We start from the raw sequence: 22,718 nt of genomic DNA on the forward strand, positions 1-22,718 counted from the left end.
ATGTTTATTGATTATTTATCAGCGATGTAGAATAAAACCTCGGAATACTTCACACAAATAATCGTTGATTTAAAGTATTGATTTCAGTTTCCAAAAGGTCAAAGTATGAAAAGAAAACTTTTCTCTAAATGTTTTGATGTGATATTTAGTCAAACTTTACCTCAGCATTGTTTTAAACTGACATTAATAAGAAGTGTATTTAATTAATGAATCTGCTCATTAAAGTCATGATATTATTGTCAAAAACAGCTGCAAGGTTCAGCTAATAAAACCCACCTGTTATTAAAACATCCAATATAAACGGTATTCAGCGAACTGAAAAAACGCAGGAGTTCGCGTTTGGTGGCTCGGCGGCTTCCGTAGACCGGAAGTGAGCGACAACATGGGGCTGGAGAAGAAATCTTCCGGTGAGTTTGGTTTAATTAACTTTACCGTAAAACGTGGCCGCGCCGCGTGCACTGTGGAAGCCTTTGATCAATCAGAGGGTAAACTGTAAATGCGCGTGCACGTGTTCTCTGTTCGCGCAAACCCGGACCGAGCCCTAAACCGGAGATCCGGGAGTCTGGCTGCTCGTTCCCGTCTTCAGCTCTGATGGACACGAGGGTCCACAGATACCCAGTCTGCCACACCGGGACCGGGTCTCGCTGCAGCCTGCGGGCCTCTGGGCTTCATTCCGCGGGACCCCCGGAGGAGTTCCGGTGTTCCGGTTTAACTGGCGACTTTCAGCCGAATGCGTCTGTTGTTGTAAACATACCGGACTGGTCTGGTCTAAACGTACCGGACTGGTCTGGTCTGGTCTAAACGTACCGGACTGGTCTGGTCTGGTCTAAACGTACCGGACTGGTCTGGTCTGGTCTAAACGTACCGGACTGGTCTGGTCTAAACATACCGGACTGGTCTGGTCTAAACGTACCGGACTGGTCTGGTCTAAACATACCGGACTGGTCTGGTCTGGTCTAAACGTACCGGACTGGTCTGGTCTGGTCTAAACGTACCGGACTGGTCTGGTCTAAACGTACCGGACTGGTCTGGTCTGGTCTAAACGTACCGGACTGGTCTGGTCTGGTCTAAACGTACCGGACTGGTCTGGTCTGGTCTAAACGTACCGGACTGGTCTGGTCTAAACATACCGGACTGGTCTGGTCTGGTCTAAACGTACCGGACTGGTCTGGTCTGGTCTAAACATACCGGACTGGTCTGGTCTGGTCTAAACGTACCGGACTGGTCTGGTCTGGTCTAAACGTACCGGACTGGTCTGGTCTGGTCTAAACATACCGGACTGGTCTGGTCTAAACGTACCGGACTGGTCTGGTCTAAACATACCGGACTGGTCTGGTCTGGTCTAAACGTACCGGACTGGTCTGGTCTGGTCTAAACATACCGGACTGGTCTGGTCTGGTCTAAACGTACCGGACTGGTCTGGTCTGGTCTAAACATACCGGACTGGTCTGGTCTAAACGTACCGGACTGGTCTGGTCTAAACATACCGGACTGGTCTGGTCTGGTCTAAACGTACCGGACTGGTCTGGTCTGGTCTAAACATACCGGACTAATCTGGTTCTCTCTCTCTCTCTCCCCTCTCTCCTCTCTCCCCTGTCTCTCTCTCTCTCCTGTGTCTCTCTCTCTCCTCTCTCCCCTGTCTCTCTCTCTCTCCCCTGTCTCTCTCTCTCCCCTGTCTCTCTCTCCCCTGTCTCCTGTCCCCTGTCTCTCTCTCTCTCTTGTCTCCTGTCCCCTCTCTCTCTCTCTCCCCTGTCTCTCTCTCTCCCCTGTCTCCTCTCTCCCCTGTCTCTCTCTCTCCCCTGTCTCCTCTCTCCCCTGTCTCTCTCTCTCCCCTGTCTCCTGTCTCTCTCTCTCCCCTGTCCCCTGTCTCTCTCTCTCTCCTGTCTCTCCTCTCTCCCCTGTCTCTCTCTCTCCCCTGTCTCTCTCTCTCTCCTGTCTCTCTCTCTCCTCTCTCCCCTGTCTCTCTCTCTCTCTTGTCTCCTGTCCCCTCTCTCTCTCTCCCCTGTCTCTCTCTCTCTCCTGTCTCTCTCTCTCCTCTCTCCCCTGTCTCTCTCTCTCTCTTGTCTCCTGTCCCCTCTCTCTCTCTCCCCTGTCTCTCTCTCTCCCCTGTCTCTCTCTCTCCCCTGTCTCTCTCTCCCCTGTCTCCTGTCCCCTCTCTCTCTCTCCCCTGTCTCTCTCTCTCTCCTGTCTCTCTCTCTCCTCTCTCCCCTGTCTCTCTCTCTCCCCTGTCTCCTGTCCCCTGTCTCTCTCTCTCCCCTGTCTCCTGTCCCCTGTCTCCTCTCAGCTCGGGTGGAGGCCGGGCAGCGTAGAGTCCTGGATGAAGCCACCAGACAGAGGAGGCTGACCCGCCAGCTGGACGCTCTGGAGAAGGACAACTTCCAGGTGAGGATGACGTCACCCGGATGACGTGTCATTTAAAGGAAGTTTCTCAGTTGTCTTGTTGTTGTTTTGTGTTTCCAGGACGACCCTCTGTCCTCCCTCCCTCCCCCAGGTCCTACTGCACGCCTCCCCGCCTTCAGTGAGACAGAAGAACCAGGTGAGACAGATCCAGGTAAAACGCATCAGAGGACAGGTGTCCTCATTGTTAAACTCCTCCTCCTCTGTGTGTCCAGAGAAGAAGAGGAGGAAGACAAGGGGCGATCACTTCAAGCAGCGCTTCAGGAAGAACTTCACCACGCTGCTTGAGGAGGAGGTGGGTCACCTGTCAATCACTGTCTGTCTCATACCCGTATCGTGCGTGCGTCAGCTGACTCCGGCTCTGCTCTCTGATTGGTAGAACCTGTCGGAGAGGCCGGAGCCTAACTACCTGTCTGCTGCGGCCCCGCCCTCCTCTCTGCCCCCCCGACACTTCTGCTGCGTCTGTGGGTTCCCCTCTCACTACACCTGCACCACCTGTGGGGGGCGCTACTGCAGCAGCAAGTGTCTGTGTACACACAGGGAGACCAGGTAAACACACACGTCTGTCTTTCTGCTAATGTGAGGACCATCAGAAACACAATGCACTAGCTAGACCCTTTATTACACTTATCCCTAAATCTGAAGCTCAAAGCAAGTCATCAGAAATGTGCCCACTTATATTTATCCTCACAAAGACGACCAACCACACACACTGACAAGTGTAAATCTGATATTAATATCATAACTCGTGAGTCGATCTGAAACCTCCACATTTTATTCACCAATACATGTCATTATACATATAGATGCTATTTACAGCTGTTTTTTAAACAAAGTGATATGTTAAAGCTGCTCTGTGGACTTGAAGTCCTCGTCTCATCGTACAAAGTGTTGAAAACATAAACCGTGTCACAGTAAACAGATTAAAGCTCTGGCAGTGTAATCCGTGACTGTGCTGACGTCAGGTACTCGTACTGAGTGAATCTTGTCCTGTGTGTCTGCAGGTGTTTGAAGTGGACGCTCTAACTAGAGGACATCTGGTCAAGCTCCAGCTGATTAGCATAGCTTAGCACAGAGACTGGAAACGGAGGGAAACTGCTAGCGTTTATTAACACGTTCGATCTGATTTGTTTAACCTGAACACCGTCATGAACCTCTTATTATTTGTTATTAAAATGTGTAAACGACCAGTGAAAGAGTTCCAGCTGTAAAGCTTTTCCGTGCTGTGTTCTGTTTATTTTGTCCACCCCCTTTTCATGCACATCTGCCAATAAAAGGAGCCACAATATTGTTCTGTAAATAACGACAAGCGTTTTAGTTTATTGTTTTATTAAAGAAAAAGAAATGTGAGACTTTTCCGTGTTTTAATTTTTTTAACTCTTTTATCCACTAATATTAATATTTACTAAATATATTAATTTAATATAATGAACATGTAGTTATTGTCAGATCTATGGTCTCTTTGAACAGTAATTTAATAAATATTAATTTAATATAACAACATTTAGTTAGTCAGATGTATGGTCTCTATGAAGCAGTGATTTAATATAATAAACATGTATGTATGTATGTATATATATATATATATATCAGATTGTCGTCAGATTTGATCCATTGTTGATGTAAAAATATTGATCACAATAAAAGAGGAAGTGAATTAAGGGGTTGGGTGAGGTAAAAGTCCAGCTCTCTTTCCTTCCTGGTAACCATGGCAACAGTGTCATTATATGTCAATAATTAATGTGGACTTTTGAGTTGTGTTTGTTTTGCATGAAGTTTTCTCTTCAAATTCTCACACACACAGGAAGTGTCGGTCAGCTGGTCCTTCACGCTGTGACGGCCGAGGAGCTGCAGCTTCACACCAGTGAGTACGAACTGGAAGTAACAATATGGATATTAACCTCTTCACTACTTTTATTATGAAAAACAATATCACCTGTTCAGGTTCTCTGTCCTCTACCTGCTCAGGTTCTCTGTTCTCTACCTGCTCAGGTTCTCTGTTCTCTACCTGTTCAGGTTCTCTGTTCTCTACCTGCTCAGGTTCTCTGTTCTCTACCTGCTCAGGTTCTCTGTTCTCTACCTGCTCAGGTTCTCTGTTCTCTACCTGTTCAGGTTCTCTGTTCTCTACCTGCTCAGGTTCTCTGTTCTCTACCTGCTCAGGTTCTCTGTCCTCTACCTGCTCAGGTTCTCTGTTCTCTACCTGCTCAGGTTCTCTGTTCTCTACCTGTTCAGGTTCTCTACCTGCTCAGGTTCTCTATTCTCTACCTCTTCAGGTTATCTACCTGTTCAGGTTCTCTACAGGTTCTCTGTTCTCTACCTGTTCAGGTTCTCTGTCCTCTACCTGTTCAGGTTCCCTGTCCTCTACCTGTTCAGGTTCTCTATCTGTTCAGGTTCTCTATTCTCTATCTGTTCAGGTTCTCTACCTCTTCAGGTTCTCTACCTGTTCAGGTTCTCTGTTCTCTACAGGTTCTCTGTTCTCTACCTGTTCAGGTTCCCTGTCCTCTACCTGTTCAGGTTCTCTGTTCTCTACAGGTTCTCTGTTCTCTACCTGTTCAGGTTCTCTGTCCTCTACCTGTTCAGGCTCTCTGTTCTCTACCTGTTCAGGTTCTCTGTTCTCTACCTGTTCAGGTTCTCTGTTCTCTACCTGTTCAGGTTCCCTGTCCTCTACCTGTTCAGGTTCTCTGTTCTCTACAGGTTCTCTGTTCTCTACCTGTTCAGGTTCCCTGTCCTCTACCTGTTCAGGTTCTCTGTTCTCTACAGGTTCTCTGTTCTCTACCTGTTCAGGTTCTCTGTTCTCTACCTGTTCAGGTTCCCTGTCCTCTACCTGTTCAGGCTCTCTGTTCTCTACCTGTTCAGGTTCTCTGTTCTCTACCTGTTCAGGTTCTCTGTTCTCTACCTGTTCAGATACATAACACCATCTTAATCTCTGCAGCTCCTAACAGTTGATATCTATTTCTAGCTCCTCCCACTGCAGATATTCATCATGAAGTCATCATCATCATCATCTCCTCTTCCTCATCTGTCTCTCAGAAGTCCAGAGCTTCAAGCAGAGTTTATAAAAGGTGAAGCCTCCGTCTCCTGTCTGCACATCAATGAGTAACTGAACGGACCTCAGAGAGGCTCAAGGCGACCTCAGAGAGACTCAAGACGACCTCAGAGAGACTCAAGACGACCTCAGAGAGGCTCAAGACGACCTCAGAGAGGCTCAAGACGACCTCAGAGAGACTCAAGACGACCTCAGAGAGGCTCAAGACGACCTCAGAGAGACTCAAGACGACCTCAGAGAGACTCAAGACGACCTCAGAGAGGCTCAAGGCGACCTCAGAGAGACTCAAGACGACCTCAGAGAGACAACCTCAGAGAGACGACCTCAGAGAGACTCAAGACGACCTCAGAGAGACTCAAGACGACCTCAGAGAGACTCAAGACGACCTCAGAGAGGCTCAAGGCGACCTCAGAGAGACTCAAGACGACCTCAGAGAGACGACCTCAGAGAGACTCAAGACGACCTCAGAGAGACGACCTCAGAGAGACGACCTCAGAGAGACGACCTCAGAGAGACTCAAGACGACCTCAGAGAGACGACCTCAGAGAGACGACCTCAGAGAGACGACCTCAGAGAGACTCAAGGCGACCTCAGAGAGACTCAAGACGACCTCAGAGAGACTCAAGGCGACCTCAGAGAGACTCAAGGCGACCTCAGAGAGACTCAAGGCGACCTCAGAGAGACTCAAGGCGACCTCAGAGAGACTCAAGACGACCTCAGAGAGACTCAAGGCGACCTCAGAGAGACTCAAGGCGACCTCAGAGAGACTCAAGGCGACCTCAGAGAGACTCAAGACGACCTCAGAGAGACTCAAGGCGACCTCAGAGAGACTCAAGGCGACCTCAGAGAGACTCAAGGCAACCTCAGAGACTCAAGGCGACCTCAGAGAGACTCAAGACGACCTCAGAGAGACTCAAGGCGACCTCAGAGAGACTCAAGGCGACCTCAGAGAGACTCAAGACGACCTCAGAGAGACTCAAGGCGACCTCAGAGACTCAAGGCGACCTCAGAGACTCAAGGCGACCTCAGAGAGACTCAAGGCGACCTCAGAGAGACTCAAGGCGACCTCAGAGACTCAAGGCGACCTCAGAGAGACTCAAGGCGACCTCAGAGAGACTCAAGACGACCTCAGAGAGACTCAAGGCGACCTCAGAGAGGCTCAAGACGACCTCAGAGAGACTCAAGGCGACCTCAGAGAGGCTCAAGACGACCTCAGAGAGACTCAAGACTCAAGACGACCTCAGAGAGACGACCTCAGAGAGACGACCTCAGAGAGACGACCTCAGAGAGACTCAAGACGACCTCAGAGAGACTCAAGACGACCTCAGAGAGGCTCAAGACGACCTCAGAGACAACCTCAGAGAGACTCAAGGCGACCTCAGAGAGGCTCAAGACGACCTCAGAGAGACTCAAGGCGACCTCAGAGAGACGACCTCAGAGAGACGACCTCAGAGAGGCTCAAGACGACCTCAGAGAGGCTCAAGACGACCTCAGAGACTCCAGACGACCTCAGAGAGACGACCTCAGAGAGGCTCAAGACGACCTCAGAGAGACGACCTCAGAGAGGCTCAAGACGACCTCAGAGAGACTCAAGACGACCTCAGAGAGGCTCAAGACGACCTCAGAGAGACGACCTCAGAGAGACGACCTCAGAGAGACGACCTCAGAGAGACGACCTCAGAGAGACGACCTCAGAGAGACGACCTCAGAGAGACGACCTCAGAGAGACTCAAGACGACCTCAGAGAGACGACCTCAGAGAGACGACCTCAGAGAGACTCAAGACGACCTCAGAGAGACTCAAGACGACCTCAGAGAGACTCAAGGCGACCTCAGAGAGGCTCAAGACGACCTCAGAGAGACTCAAGGCGACCTCAGAGAGACTCAAGACGACCTCAGAGAGACGACCTCAGAGAGACGACCTCAGAGAGACTCAAGACGACCTCAGAGAGACTCAAGGCGACCTCAGAGAGGCTCAAGGCGACCTCAGAGAGGCTCAAGGCGACCTCAGAGAGGCTCAAGATGACCTCAGAGAGACTCAAGACGACCTCAGAGAGACGACCTCAGAGAGACGACCTCAGAGAGGCTCAAGACGACCTCAGAGAGACTCAAGACGACCTCAGAGAGGCTCAAGACGACCTCAGAGAGACGACCTCAGAGAGACGACCTCAGAGAGACTCAAGACGACCTCAGAGACGACCTCAGAGAGACTCAAGACGACCTCAGAGAGGCTCAAGACGACCTCAGAGAGACTCAAGACGACCTCAGAGAGGCTCAAGACGACCTCAGAGACTCCAGACGACCTCAGAGACTCCAGACGACCTCAGAGAGACGACCTCAGAGAGGCTCAAGACGACCTCAGAGAGACGACCTCAGAGAGACTCAAGACGACCTCAGAGAGGCTCAAGACGACCTCAGAGAGGCTCAAGACGACCTCAGAGAGGCTCAAGGCGACCTCAGAGAGGCTCAAGGCGACCTCAGAGAGGCTCAAGACGACCTCAGAGAGACGACCTCAGAGAGACGACCTCAGAGAGACGACCTCAGAGAGACGACCTCAGAGAGACGACCTCAGAGAGACGACCTCAGAGAGACTCAAGGCGACCTCAGAGAGGCTCAAGACGACCTCAGAGAGACTCAAGGCGACCTCAGAGAGACGACCTCAGAGAGACGACCTCAGAGAGACGACCTCAGAGAGACGACCTCAGAGAGACGACCTCAGAGAGACGACCTCAGAGAGACTCAAGACGACCTCAGAGAGTCTCAAGACGACCTCAGAGAGGCTCAAGACGACCTCAGAGAGGCTCAAGACGACCTCAGAGACTCCAGACGACCTCAGAGAGACGACCTCAGAGAGTCTCAAGACGACCTCAGAGAGGCTCAAGACGACCTCAGAGAGGCTCAAGGCGACCTCAGAGAGGCTCAAGACGACCTCAGAGAGGCTCAAGACGACCTCAGAGAGACGACCTCAGAGAGACGACCTCAGAGAGACTCAAGGCGACCTCAGAGAGGCTCAAGACGACCTCAGAGAGGCTCAAGACGACCTCAGAGACTCCAGACGACCTCAGAGACTCCAGACGACCTCAGAGAGACGACCTCAGAGAGTCTCAAGGCGACCTCAGAGAGGCTCAAGGCGACCTCAGAGAGGCTCAAGGCGACCTCAGAGAGGCTCAAGACGACCTCAGAGAGTCTCAAGACGACCTCAGAGAGGCTCAAGACGACCTCAGAGAGGCTCAAGACGACCTCAGAGAGACGACCTCAGAGAGGCTCAAGACGACCTCAGAGAGGCTCAAGACGACCTCAGAGACTCAAGACGACCTCAGAGAGGCTCAAGACGACCTCAGAGAGGGTCAAGACGCTCAAGACGACCTCAGAGAGACTCAAGACGACCTCAGAGAGACGACCTCAGAGAGACGACCTCAGAGAGACGACCTCAGAGAGACGACCTCAGAGAGACGACCTCAGAGAGACTCAAGACGACCTCAGAGAGACGACCTCAGAGAGACGACCTCAGAGAGACTCAAGACGACCTCAGAGAGGCTCAAGACGACCTCAGAGAGACTCAAGGCGACCTCAGAGAGGCTCAAGACGACCTCAGAGAGACTCAAGGCGACCTCAGAGAGACTCAAGACGACCTCAGAGAGACGACCTCAGAGAGACGACCTCAGAGAGACGACCTCAGAGAGACGACCTCAGAGAGACTCAAGACGACCTCAGAGAGACTCAAGGCGACCTCAGAGAGGCTCAAGGCGACCTCAGAGAGGCTCAAGACGACCTCAGAGAGACTCAAGACGACCTCAGAGAGACGACCTCAGAGAGACGACCTCAGAGAGACGACCTCAGAGAGACGACCTCAGAGAGACGACCTCAGAGAGGCTCAAGACGACCTCAGAGAGGCTCAAGACGACCTCAGAGAGGCTCAAGACGACCTCAGAGAGACGACCTCAGAGAGACGACCTCAGAGAGACGACCTCAGAGAGACGACCTCAGAGAGACGACCTCAGAGAGACTCAAGGCGACCTCAGAGAGGCTCAAGACGACCTCAGAGAGACTCAAGGCGACCTCAGAGAGACGACCTCAGAGAGACGACCTCAGAGAGACGACCTCAGAGAGACAACCTCAGAGAGACGACCTCAGAGAGACGACCTCAGAGAGACGACCTCAGAGAGACTCAAGACGACCTCAGAGAGTCTCAAGACGACCTCAGAGAGGCTCAAGACGACCTCAGAGACTCCAGACGACCTCAGAGAGACGACCTCAGAGAGTCTCAAGACGACCTCAGAGAGACTCGAGACGACCTCAGAGAGGCTCAAGGCGACCTCAGAGAGGCTCAAGACGACCTCAGAGAGGCTCAAGACGACCTCAGAGAGACGACCTCAGAGAGACGACCTCAGAGAGACGACCTCAGAGAGACTCAAGGCGACCTCAGAGAGGCTCAAGACGACCTCAGAGAGGCTCAAGACGACCTCAGAGAGGCTCAAGACGACCTCAGAGACTCCAGACGACCTCAGAGGCTCAAGACGACCTCAGAGAGACGACCTCAGAGAGTCTCAAGGCGACCTCAGAGAGTCTCAAGGCGACCTCAGAGAGGCTCAAGGCGACCTCAGAGAGGCTCAAGGCGACCTCAGAGAGGCTCAAGACGACCTCAGAGAGACGACCTCAGAGAGACGACCTCAGAGAGACGACCTCAGAGAGACGACCTCAGAGAGACTCAAGGCGACCTCAGAGAGGCTCAAGACGACCTCAGAGAGGCTCAAGACGACCTCAGAGAGGCTCAAGACGACCTCAGAGAGGCTCAAGACGACCTCAGAGAGGCTCAAGACGACCTCAGAGAGACGACCTCAGAGAGGCTCAAGACGACCTCAGAGAGGCTCAAGACGACCTCAGAGAGGCTCAAGACGACCTCAGAGAGGGTCAAGACGCTCAAGACGACCTCAGAGAGACTCAAGACGACCTCAGAGAGACTCAAGACGACCTCAGACGACCTCAGAGAGACTCAAGACGACCTCAGAGAGGCTCAAGACGACCTCAGAGTCTCAAGACGACCTCAGAGAGACGACCTCAGAGAGACGACCTCAGAGAGACTCAAGACGACCTCAGAGAGGCTCAAAGAGGCTCAAGACCACAAATAAACTACAAACGACTACAAGAGACTACAAATGACCACAGAGATACTACAAGAGACTCAAAACGACCTCAGAGACTTTATCTTTCTTTCTTTTCGTTTTAAGAGTGTCAGAACAGAGATCTGTCTCACAGCGATGACGGTGAATCCAGTGTCACCTCTTCCTCTCCTCTCCACTCCCCCATCAGTCCTTTTCCCTGCGGCTCCTCTTCCTCCTCTTCCTCCTCTTCTCCTGTCAACAGACAAGGTGAGCTGGATGCCCCACTGTGGAGAATGAGATGTTAGAATAGGCCGATGTCGAGCGGTAGACGTCACATGTCCGTCCTCCATATTACTGACATGTGATGACCTCATCAGGAGGACGTTGGTTTGTGTTCAGCCCGGAGCTGCTGTCTGGGCTGAAGAAGTCGAGGACGAGCAGCCTCCGGCATGTTTCAGCTCCCAACGGACTGACCACCATCTTCTGTGGACGAGGAAGAGGAGGACAGGTGAGCAGAGGACATCATGTCCTGTTCAACTGATCACAGATGACGAGGAGACAAAGACAATGTAACCTTTTAAAAACGTGCCCCCCAATTGGGGTGACATTTACACATTATGGTTAAATTGTGTAAAACATTACAATAATCATGAGCAAATATATTGATATTTATACATCAAATTAAACGACAGAACTTGGACTACAAGAATCAGTAAGCCATTTCCACACAACTCAAACACCAACTGAAAGAATTATGAAAATATCATAATCATCATTTTGTCAGGAGTCAGCACGTTTCTGGAACTAGCATCCCGTAGCTCGGTGCTATCAGAAAGAGACAGATGGTAAAGAGCAAGAGGACTCCACACAGATTCTAAATGTCTTTTCTAAATCCTCCTTCACCAAAGCATCTCTGAGATTTGAGCCAAAGAACAGCAGCATGAATCGATTTAGTGCTTAGTCACAAATGTTGCTTATCTTTGGCTTTTTTTAATCATTTTTCTTCTTCTAATCAACAAAGACTGCTGTATTTGATGTATTGAACACCATAAGTAATATACAAATGAAATATATGGTTTGGTACATGACAAAATTCAAATTGCCCATTTGGCCTAATTAATCTGTACTAAAACATCTTTTTTTATTTTTTTTAACCTTTTTTTTAGCCAGGCGAAACAGATTAAGAACAAATTCTTATTTTCAACTGTAGCCTGACAAGAGGTGAAAACCTCTTGAGGGAGAGGAAAATAAATAAATAACAGGGTTAAAAAGTGCCACGGAGTGGAGAAAGCAACATGCTAACAGCCTGAGAAACAGCTGCATTCTTCTTCAGCAAGTCTGTGATCTTGGCTTTAAAGGCCGACTTGCAGACGTAGGAGTGAAGTTGTATTTCTGTAGTTCATTCCAGGTTGTAGCTGCGGCAACATTAAACGAAGACAAACCAAGTGCAGAGAAACTCTTATAGGGACATCCAACAAAATACGGTTATCAGAGCGAGTGGAATGAGATGTGCAGCAGCTGACACCGGTAGGGCGGAGATAAACCAAGGAGAGTTTTATAGATTAACAACAACCAGTGAATTTGATGGCCAGTTTAGTGATGAATATAGAGTGCAGTGGTGTGTTCTGAAGGGAGCATTTGAGTTGTATAGAACATCAAGCTTTTGTAGCGAACATGCTGATCTGTAGACGACATCCCCATAATCAAACATGGGAAGGATGGTCATTTGTACAAGTGTTTTTTTAGCAGAGGCGGTGAAAGCAGAGCGCATTCTGTAGAGGAACCCAATTTTTGATTTGATTTTGGACAGCAGTTTATCAATGTGGATGGAGAAGGAGAGAGTATTGTCTAGACAAATTCCTAAATATGTATATTCAGTAACCTGGTCTAGAGGAGCCCCATCAGGGGGAGAAATGCTAGGGGTAATTAAGGGTGCACATGACTTTGGTCTTAGAGGCATTTAATCATAGATCAGACTAGAGAAAGCCTGTTGGATTTTATTAAAACTGTGCTGAAGCTTTTGACGGACTACGTCTGGAGAGGCCCAATAGTAGAGGATTGTGTCATCTGCGTACAGATGGATGGATGAATCCACTACAGAACTTGCTATATTATTGATATAGAAAAGAGTAGGGCCAAGAATTGATCCCTGAGGGACACCTTTGGTGACCGGGAGAGGCTCTCACACATTGCACTCTGTCTGTAAGGTAGTTAGAGAAGCAAGACAAGGAGGTCCCGTGACTCCAATACGACTGAGCCTGTCAATGAGAACAGAGTGATGTACTGTATCAAAGGCTTTGGCTACATCTATAACAATTCATTAAGGACCTTAAGGGTTGCTGTTATACACCCATAGCCAGTTCTGAAGCCCGATTGAGCACTAGACAAAATATTGTAGGCTTCCAGGTAGTCGGTTAACTGACTACCCACAAGCCTTTCCAACACCTTAGACAGACATGGGAGAATAGAAATGGGCCTATAGCAATTTGGATCAGCCTGATCTCCCCCTTAAAAAGAGGACGCACTACAGCTGATTTCCAGGCAACAGGTATTTCAGCCGTGTTTAAGGACAGGTTGAAAATAGCTGTGATTGGAGCCGCAATGATGGGGGCTGCAGTTTTTAAAAGGAAGGGGTCCAGCTCATCGGACCCTGCTGGTTTTTTACGGTTCAAGCTAAGCAGCTCATCCAAGACCTCACGTTCCACAAGTTGAAACTATGAGTGGGGGTGATGGACTGGGAGGGAGGTGAGACTGCAGATGAACAGAGAGTAGGATCTAATGGCGGAGTTATCAATTACTGAATCTACGATAGAACCTGAGTTTATGAAATGAGTGTTAAAGGTCCACCATACGCCCCCTGTCTGACACTATGATGTTATCAACACTCAGTGACAAAGGCAGAAAGATGGTTTGTTTTCCAGAAGTGTTTAGGATCAGAGCCACAAAGGAAAAACTGATTTTGAAAATAATCAGCCTTGGCCTTGCGAACCGCTTGTAAAGACTTAAAAACACGTTTGCAACAAATCTGAGCTGGCTGCTTGACAGAGCAGCCCTTTATTTATATATATATATATATATATATATATATATATATATATATATATATATATATATATATATATATATATATATATATATATATATGCTTTCAGACACAGGCAATAAAACTGGTCACTGATATCTGCACTAAACACCCCCTCTAACTTTGTTCTGCTTCACTTTTTCAAAGTCAAACTTTGCAGAGAGACTGTTCACATATTGTTCTGACCTGCTGTGCTCTGATGTTTCTGTGCATCCTTCCAAGAGATCATCATCCTGAACGGGCTTTTTCTTTCTAGGCCAACCTGAAAATTCAATTTTAGCTGCGTTTCATCTTTATTTACTCTTAACCGGTAACAGATAATAATATTTACACATCTGAACAGAAGCACACATGGTTTGCCTTTTTATTATAACACCAACATTATTCAAGTAGTCTTTGTGGTTGCTGAGATACACCCTTTTAGTTTGAGCAGAAACCTAATCGGTCGGAGCAACTGATGTTCAACCCTGATGCTAATGTTTAATGTTTGCTCCTCCCCTCCAGGTCTCTGGTCCCGCCCCCTCCACGCCACCAGCCAATCAGAAGACTTCCCCCTGAGTAACAAGGCAGTATTATTAAAGACGTTCAGCTGTTTTTATCATACGTTAAGACTTTTACAAATGCATTTGTGTTATTAATAAAATGATTAATGAAGATGAGAACAACAACGATGATTCAGTGACAAACAGAAATAAAACACTTTTCAAGGAATTATTTTCTCAAGTTTATTAATTGTGTAATATTTTCAAACAGTCGATCAGCTCTTGTCATCAAATAATCTGTTTCAGTCTGAACAATGATTCAAAAAGCAAAAGAAATATAAACGTCAAATGGAGAGTATAAAATGAAAGACGGTGAAATACATGTTGAGCTGAAAACCCATAATAAGAACATCTGAACACACCCGTCATTGAAACTCAAGGCTCACTTCCTGTCTGAGGAGGTTTTGACTCAAGGCCTTCAGGACGCTAAGCCAGAGGTCACATGATAACAGGTGGTGAGACCAAGGACCACTACAAAGGGGGGAGGGGGGGGGGGGGGGGGGGGGGACTAGCTTGGGGATGTGTGACTGCGTTGGTGGAGTTTAAAGTTGCTACTTCGAGAAAAGGTTTTCCCACATTGTTCGCACCAGTACGGTTTCTCTCCAGTGTGAACACGGAGGTGGACAGTAAGGTTACTTTGCGAAGCAAAACTTTTCCCACATTGTCCACACCGGTATGGTTTCTCTCCGGTGTGGACACGTTGGTGTTTGATCAGGTTTGGTGTGTTTGCGAAAGATTGCTCGCATTGGTCACAGCTGTACGGTTTCTCTCCAGTGTGAACGCGTTGATGGATCTTCAACTGATATGACATTGAGAAAGCTTTCCCACATTCGTCACAGCTGTACGGTTTCTCTCCAGTGTGAACGCGTTGATGGGTCTTCAACTGATATGACATTGAGAAAGCTTTCCCACATTGGTCACATCTGTACGGTTTCTCTCCTGTGTGAACCCTTTGATGATTTTTAAGCTTATCCTTAAACGCAAAAGCATTCCCACATTGGTCACAGCTGTACGGTTTCTCTCCAGTGTGACTGCGTTGATGGAGAGTTAGCCGACTCTTACACTGGTAAACTTTCCCACATTGGTCACAATCGTGAGTTTGCCGTTCAGTGTGAATGCGTTGATGGACTTCTAGCTGGGTCATCCACAAGAAAGCTATCCCACATTGGTCACAGATGTGAGTTTTACGTAGAATTTCAACCTGTCCAAATCCAGAAGTTGTGAAGGATCCTCTCAATTTCTATATCAGACAGACAGACATAAGAACAGTCTCAACTGAAATGAATGATAGACATGGTGACCTGGAAACAAGCGCATCTTTGAGCCCTTTTAAACGAAGGTAACCTGGGAATTCACCTCATAAGGGGCTAATGACTAAATGGCGTCATGATTGTCCAATTCCAACATTCTATCTAAAACATGTATTTGTATCACTATCATTTACATGAAAAAACATCTTTTAAAAATAGATACTCTTCTGATCGGAACACACTTAGCCCATACGGTCAAATCCCAATTACATCAGCATTAATTTGTATCCAGCAGGTCCTGAACACTGACCTGAACGCCGCTGCTGTGAGAGGACGGTCCTGCTGCTGGTCCTCTGTTGTTGCTCCTCTGGTCCTCCTTCATTCCGCTCTTGTCGTGGTCCTGGTTCCTGTTTCAAAAAAGGGATTCAGTGAAAACTCTGCAAAAGTAATGCAGTTTTCTTCCAGAAAGAGAAGAAACTTAAACGTTGTCACCATGTCAGTTTGTTACAGAAAATAATCCACGAGTCGTCTCTAGAGATGGACAAGCTAGCTAGTCTGTGTCTATAAAAAGGACTAGTTAGGTTTCCCTAGAGATCGTAAAAAAAAAGCTGTTTCCAGCTGAAGAACCATTTTATTTTGAAATCGTATTGTGAAACCGGAAGTGAGACCATTGTCAATCTTTTCCAGAGAACAACCCAGTGAATGGGACTACTTAAACCAGCACGGGACATTTGTACAGGGCTGGGAGTCTGTGGCTATTGGAACCAGGGACGCCCTGAGAACAAGTATGCTTATGATCCTTGATCTCCTATTATTAACTACTTTATAATATAAAGTTTATATTATACATCTCTGGATTCGGGACCACTTCTTTCACGCACGGGGGGGCTCAGGATTTCAGTAGAACCTAACCATTGGCGCCCAAACAGGCTGAAATTTCTTTAGTTGGTCCTAGTGCTGGAAGCTAGCCCGAGGCTAGCTTAGCATGATTTGATCCAGCCCGCATTTCCAGGTGGGTTCTTAGAAGCCGTGCTACTCCTCTCCACAAAGCCGGCAAAACAGCGGTAAAAGCAGAGAAATCTGTGTAGCTTATTATTATTATTATTATTATTATTAGCTTATTTAGAACAATGTTAGGTGGCGAGGAGCAGCTGGTTGTACGAGGTTTTACATTTTTAGCGTGAAACACGGCAGAGATTTAAGGCTAAACTGTTGCCTGAGAGAATAAGATGGTGAATGTTGGTGCACATGTACATGTTGAATAAATAATAATAATAATAATAATAATAGATAGAAGTGCGTCCTGTTTCTCTACACGGGTGTGAAAGGATTCGATCAGAACTAAAGTCCACTGCTGGGCAGCTCACTGGGGTCCTCAACCTGCCACTTTAAAACCACCTCAATGGTAACAGTGCACGGCCCCCCACCACCATGAAGGGCTTCGAGAGGCTGGTCCTGGCTCATCTCACCTGCCTACCACCCACACCTGGCCTCCAACAGGTGTAAAGAAGACGCCCTCCACAATAAAAACACTTATGTGAGAATGCTGTTCATCGATTTCACAGACGACACAGCGGTGGAGGGCACGCCCCCCAGCCACAGGCTGCCCTCCTTCCCTCTGGGGGGCGCTACAGGAACAGTTTCTTCCCCTCAGCGGTCAACACCCTCAACTCTGCACCACGTGGTCCACGTGGTCCCCCTCCCCCCATCACACTTGCACCTTAATGTTAATATTTACATGATGTTACTGTATATACACACGTGTATCTGCATTGCACTGTTTGTGCACACACACACACACACACACACACACACACACACACACACACACACACACACACACACACACACACACACACACACACACACACACACACACACACACACACACACACACACACACACACACACACACACACACACACACACACACACACACACACACACACACACACACACACACACACACACACACACACACACACACACACACACACACACACACACACACACACACACACACACACACACACACACACACACACACACACACACACACACACACACACACACACACACACACACACACACACACACACACACACGATATAATAAACACTCTCATCCACCGTGTCAGACTGCACTTCATTGTGGTAACTTCCTGTTTCCGGTCTGACTCACTGTCCACATCTTTTAATATTAATAATCCATTTACCTGTCGCCATGTAGACTTCTTTCGCTCACTGCGCACGCGCTCAACTCTTCGGTCTTGAGAGAAGTGACTCTGATGATCTGATCCGGGTCCATGTCTGTTAAACCTGCTTTAGGAAACGGGGTTCGTGGTCCTGGTCTCTTGGATACAGGAGGTCTCCAACTGGTGCGCTACCGTTCGGGTCCTGGTCTACAACCTTCGGGTCCTGGTCTACAACTCGTGCTCTAGCTTTTGTCCTGGATCACGCTGGAATTTCCCCATTCAAATCTCGCGTGGCCTCCGTGTTCTCGCGGTTTCCTGCCTTTGGAACTGCCCGTCGATAAGCCCCGCCCCGATCTTATCCAACCCGTGAAACAAAATGGCGATTTCCTCCTGTGAGGACCAGCACGTGTATACATGAAACATGTGACTGAGTATACATGAAACATGTGACTGAGTATACATGAAACATGTGACTGAGTATACATGAAACATGTGACTGAGTATACATGAAACATGTGACTGAGTATATATGAAACATGTGACTGAGTATACATGAAACATGTGACTGAGTATACATGAAACATGTGACTGAGTATACATGAAACATGTGACTGAGTATACATGAAACATGTGACTGAGTATACATGAAACATGTGACTGAGTATACATGAAACATGTGACTGAGTATACATGAAACATGTGACTGAGTATATATGAAACATGTGACTGAGTATACATGAAACATGTGACTGAGTATACATGAAACATGTGACTGAGTATATATGAAACATGTGACTGAGTATACATGAAACATGTGACTGAGTATATATGAAACATGTGACTGAGTATACATGAAACATGTGACTGAGTATACATGAAACATGTGACTGAGTATACATGAAACATGTGACTGAGTATACATGAAACATGTGACTGAGTATACATGAAACATGTGACTGAGTATACATGAAACATGTGACTGAGTATACATGAAACATGTGACTGAGTATATATGAAACATGTGACTGAGTATACATGAAACATGTGACTGAGTATATATGAAACATGTGACTGAGTATACATGAAACATGTGACTGAGTATATATGAAACATGTGACTGAGTATACATGAAACATGTGACTGAGTATACATGAAACATGTGACTGAGTATACATGAAACATGTGACTGAGTATACATGAAACATGTGACTGAGTATACATGAAACATGTGACTGAGTATACATGAAACATGTGACTGAGTATACATGAAACATGTGACTGAGTATACATGAAACATGTGACTGAGTATACATGAAACATGTGACTGAGTATACATGAAACATGTGACTGAGTATACATGAAACATGTGACTGAGTATACATGAAACATGTGACTGAGTATATATGAAACATGTGACTGAGTATATATGAAACATGTGACTGAGTATATATGAAACATGTGACTGAGTATACATGAAACATGTGACTGAGTATACATGAAACATGTGACTGAGTATACATGAAACATGTGACTGAGTATACATGAAACATGTGACTGAGTATACATGAAACATGTGACTGAGTATACATGAAACATGTGACTGAGTATACATGAAACATGTGACTGAGTATACATGAAACATGTGACTGAGTATATATGAAACATGTGACTGAGTATACATGAAACATGTGACTGAGTATACATGAAACATGTGACTGAGTATATATGAAACATGTGACTGAGTATATATGAAACATGTGACTGAGTATATATGAAACATGTGACTGAGTATACATGAAACATGTGACTGAGTATATATGAAACATGTGACTGAGTATACATGAAACATGTGACTGAGTATACATGAACCATGTGACTGAGTATATATGAACCATGTGACTGAGTATACATGAAACATGTGACTGAGTATATATGAACCATGTGACTGAGTATACATGAAACATGTGACTGAGTATACATGAAACATGTGACTGAGTATACATGAACCATGTGACTGAGTATATATGAACCATGTGACTGAGTATACATGAAACATGTGACTGAGTATATATGAAACATGTGACTGAGTATATATGAAACATGTGACTGAGTATATATGAAACATGTGACTGAGTATACATGAACCATGTGACTGAGTATACATGAAACATGTGACTGAGTATATATGAACCATGTGACTGAGTATATATGAAACATGTGACTGAGTATATATGAAACATGTGACTGAGTATATATGAAACATGTGACTGAGTATACATGAACCATGTGACTGAGTATACATGAAACATGTGACTGAGTATATATGAAACATGTGACTGAGTATACATGAACCATGTGACTGAGTATATATGAAACATGTGACTGAGTATACATGAAACATGTGACTGAGTATACATGAATACATCCCTTAATTCTAAATGATACATTTGCATATTACATACAGTGTCATTCATTTGATATTACATAATCTATACAGAGTTATTTATCTGTCTTGAACCTAAATCCAGTGTTCTCACACTGCGGACAAACGCTGGGAAATTATTAATACATTATGACACATTATTAATAAATTATAGCACACGGTCAGTAATGAAAAAAAAATCAGATATACGACTTCACAAGTCTGTATCCAACAAAACAGAACCTTGTTTATCAGAACCAGATTATCTTTGAGGATTTTGATTCTAGGGATCATTATTTTGTCCCTCATCGTATTTGACCTTGTACACAGAGAGACAGACAGGAGGGACGGGCGTTATTTGCCATTTTGTGTCCGTTATCGTTTTTGTCAATTCATTACATTTATATATATTTTATGTAATAAAAAAAAGACAGTTTTGTCATTTTTGATAATATCAAATTATTTGTTCCTAATTTTTATTTAAAAAAGGAATTCTTTATTTTTTGTATTTAATTTAAATTTGTTGTTAAACTTTTTGTTAAATTTGTACTTTCATTTGTTACATTTTGTTTGACATGTTTTTATGTTCAAGCCTCACACATAAAGAGTGACCGAGAGGTAAACGGCTTATTGATTATTCAATAATCAGCACATCGATCGATATATAAATCGGACTAAATGTAGTGCAGGAAAACGAACTGGAAAAGTACTAACTGAAGTACTTCAAGGAAATACAAGTACCTCGAATTAAGAGTACGAGAATTGAACATGTCGTTTCCCTCCTGACCTCTAGGGGGCCACCTTCTCTCTTACACTGAAACACGTGACCACAAGTAACGTGACCCGGAAGTGAAGTAGTTTCATTGTGATCTCGGGCTGCCGGCGGGAAGCTGCTCCGTTAGCTCACGAGCTGTGTTCTGTTTGTGGTCGGAAAGAGCAGAAAACACGTGACGTTCATAAGGTACTGTCGTAATAACATCATGTATGAGCTCTTCAGTGACGTTCATAAAGTACTATCGTAATAACATCATGTATGAGCTCTTCAGTGACGTTTCTTCTTCTCGAGCTGAAGCGAGTTTTAGCTCGTTAGCCAACCAGCTAGTTAGCCTCCATTAGCTAACGGTTAGCTTTGAATCAGCTCACGTTCTGTTTGTTTCTTTGTGGACTTGAAGTTATTTACAGCTCGTATCAATAACACGCTCATTATACTCATGAACCGACGATCGAACATGTGTTTATGAATGTTTCTGGTTGTTTGTGCTTTAAAACGAGTCAACGCTGATGGAGCAGAAGCTAACATGCTAATTACAGCTGTGCTCTTCTGTGTCGTTAGGTCAAATAATACTCCTTCACTTCAGACTACGTCACAGAATACTACAGAATACTACTTTACTTAATACTATGTCACAGAATACTACTTTACTTAATACTATGTCACAGAATACTACTTTACTTAATGTCACAGAATACCACTTTACTTAATACTACATCACAGAATACTACTTTACTTAATACTACATCACAGAATACTACTTTACTTAATACTACATCACAGAATACTACTTTACTTAATACTACATCACAGAATACTACTTTACTTAATACTACATCACAGAATACTACTTTACTTAATACTACATCACAGAATACCACTTTACTTAATACTACATCACAGAATACTACTTTACTTAATACTACATCACAGAATACTACTTTACTTAATACTACATCACAGAATACTACTTTACTTAATACTACATCACAGAATACTACTTTACTTAATACTACATCACAGAATACCACTTTACTTAATACTACATCACAGAATACTACTTTACTTAATACTACATCACAGAATACTACTTTACTTAATACTACATCACAGAATACTACTTTACTTAATACTACATCACAGAATACCACTTTACTTAATACTACATCACAGAATACTACTTTACTTAATACTACATCACAGAATACTACTTTACTTAATACTACATCACAGAATACTACTTTACTTAATACTACATCACAGAATACTACTTTACTTAATACTACATCACAGAATACCACTTTACTTAATACTACATCACAGAATACTACTTTACTTAATACTATATCACAGAATACTACTTTACTTAATACTACATCACAGAATACTACTTTACTTAATACTACATCACAGAATACTACTTTACTTAATACTACATCACAGAATACTACTTTACTTAATACTACGTCACAGAACACCACATCCATTCACATGTGTTGTTGTTGTTGTTTTCATTGTTTACACTTGAAACAAACAAAGTTCAACATGAACGACTGAACCGAGATCGTTTCACCTCCAGGCCAATGGGAGACAGCGATGACGAGTTCGACAGGAGGAGGCGGGACAAGTTCAGGAGAGAGAGGAGCGACATGGAGCGGTCGAGAGAGAGGGAGGAGAGGAGGAGGGACGACTGGCCCGACAGGTACACACACACCTCACACACACACCTCATCCTGACACACACACACACACACACACACACACACCTCATCCTGACACACACACCTCACACACACACCTCATCCTGACACACACACACACACCTCATCCTGACACACACACACACACCTCATCCTGACACACACACACACACACACAGCTCCTGACACACACACACACCTCATCCTGACAC

At 45.6% G+C, this 22,718-nt stretch overlaps 3 protein-coding genes across 7 annotated transcripts in view; 2 read left to right on the forward strand and 1 right to left on the reverse strand.

Annotated features, from left to right (window-relative positions):
• The first annotated feature begins 340 nt into the window (after positions 1-340).
• On the forward strand, positions 341-10,780 carry znhit1 (zinc finger, HIT-type containing 1). 3 transcript variants are annotated; one of them, XR_004611504.1, is made up of 8 exons: positions 341-407; positions 2,285-2,382; positions 2,461-2,536; positions 2,613-2,692; positions 2,777-2,946; positions 4,202-4,261; positions 5,357-5,459; positions 10,671-10,780. XR_004611504.1 is itself a non-coding variant. In XM_034557444.1 (7 exons), the coding sequence occupies exons 1-7, from the start codon at positions 383-385 to the stop codon at positions 5,382-5,384; spliced, it is 537 nt and encodes a 178-aa protein (XP_034413335.1). In that variant the 5' UTR covers positions 341-382; the 3' UTR covers positions 5,385-5,559. The 3 variants fall into 3 exon arrangements, 2 of the variants coding, with proteins under 2 accessions (XP_034413335.1, XP_034413336.1); XM_034557444.1 differs by lacking the exon at positions 10,671-10,780 and having other exon boundaries at positions 5,357-5,559; XM_034557445.1 differs by lacking the exons at positions 4,202-4,261; positions 5,357-5,459; positions 10,671-10,780 and adding an exon at positions 3,402-3,747.
• Positions 3,151-17,917, reverse strand: LOC117747922 (zinc finger protein 239-like). 3 transcript variants are annotated; one of them, XR_004611502.1, is made up of 5 exons: positions 17,634-17,917; positions 15,729-15,825; positions 10,904-11,027; positions 10,723-10,828; positions 3,151-4,272 (listed from the first exon to the last, which is right to left on the reverse strand). XR_004611502.1 is itself a non-coding variant. In XM_034557437.1 (4 exons), exons 1-4 carry the CDS (start codon positions 17,723-17,725, stop codon positions 10,800-10,802), a joined length of 342 nt encoding a protein of 113 aa, XP_034413328.1. In that variant the 5' UTR covers positions 17,726-17,917; the 3' UTR covers positions 10,695-10,799. The 3 variants fall into 3 exon arrangements, 2 of the variants coding, with proteins under 2 accessions (XP_034413328.1, XP_034413327.1); XM_034557437.1 differs by lacking the exon at positions 3,151-4,272 and having other exon boundaries at positions 10,695-10,828; XM_034557436.1 differs by lacking the exons at positions 3,151-4,272; positions 10,723-10,828; positions 10,904-11,027 and adding an exon at positions 14,660-15,408.
• Positions 17,918-20,886: 2,969 nt separating this feature from the next.
• Positions 20,887-22,718, forward strand: part of LOC117747913 (serrate RNA effector molecule homolog) — an 18,093-nt gene continuing 16,261 nt past the window's right edge. Inside the window, 2 exon segments of the mRNA XM_034557424.1 lie at positions 20,887-20,995; positions 22,386-22,508. Coding sequence (XP_034413315.1) covers positions 22,390-22,508 — 119 coding nt within the window. The 5' untranslated portion in view covers positions 20,887-20,995; positions 22,386-22,389.

This window comes from Cyclopterus lumpus, chromosome 18 (genome assembly GCF_009769545.1).
Source record: "Cyclopterus lumpus isolate fCycLum1 chromosome 18, fCycLum1.pri, whole genome shotgun sequence".
Classification (NCBI taxonomy): domain Eukaryota; kingdom Metazoa; phylum Chordata; class Actinopteri; order Perciformes; family Cyclopteridae; genus Cyclopterus; species Cyclopterus lumpus.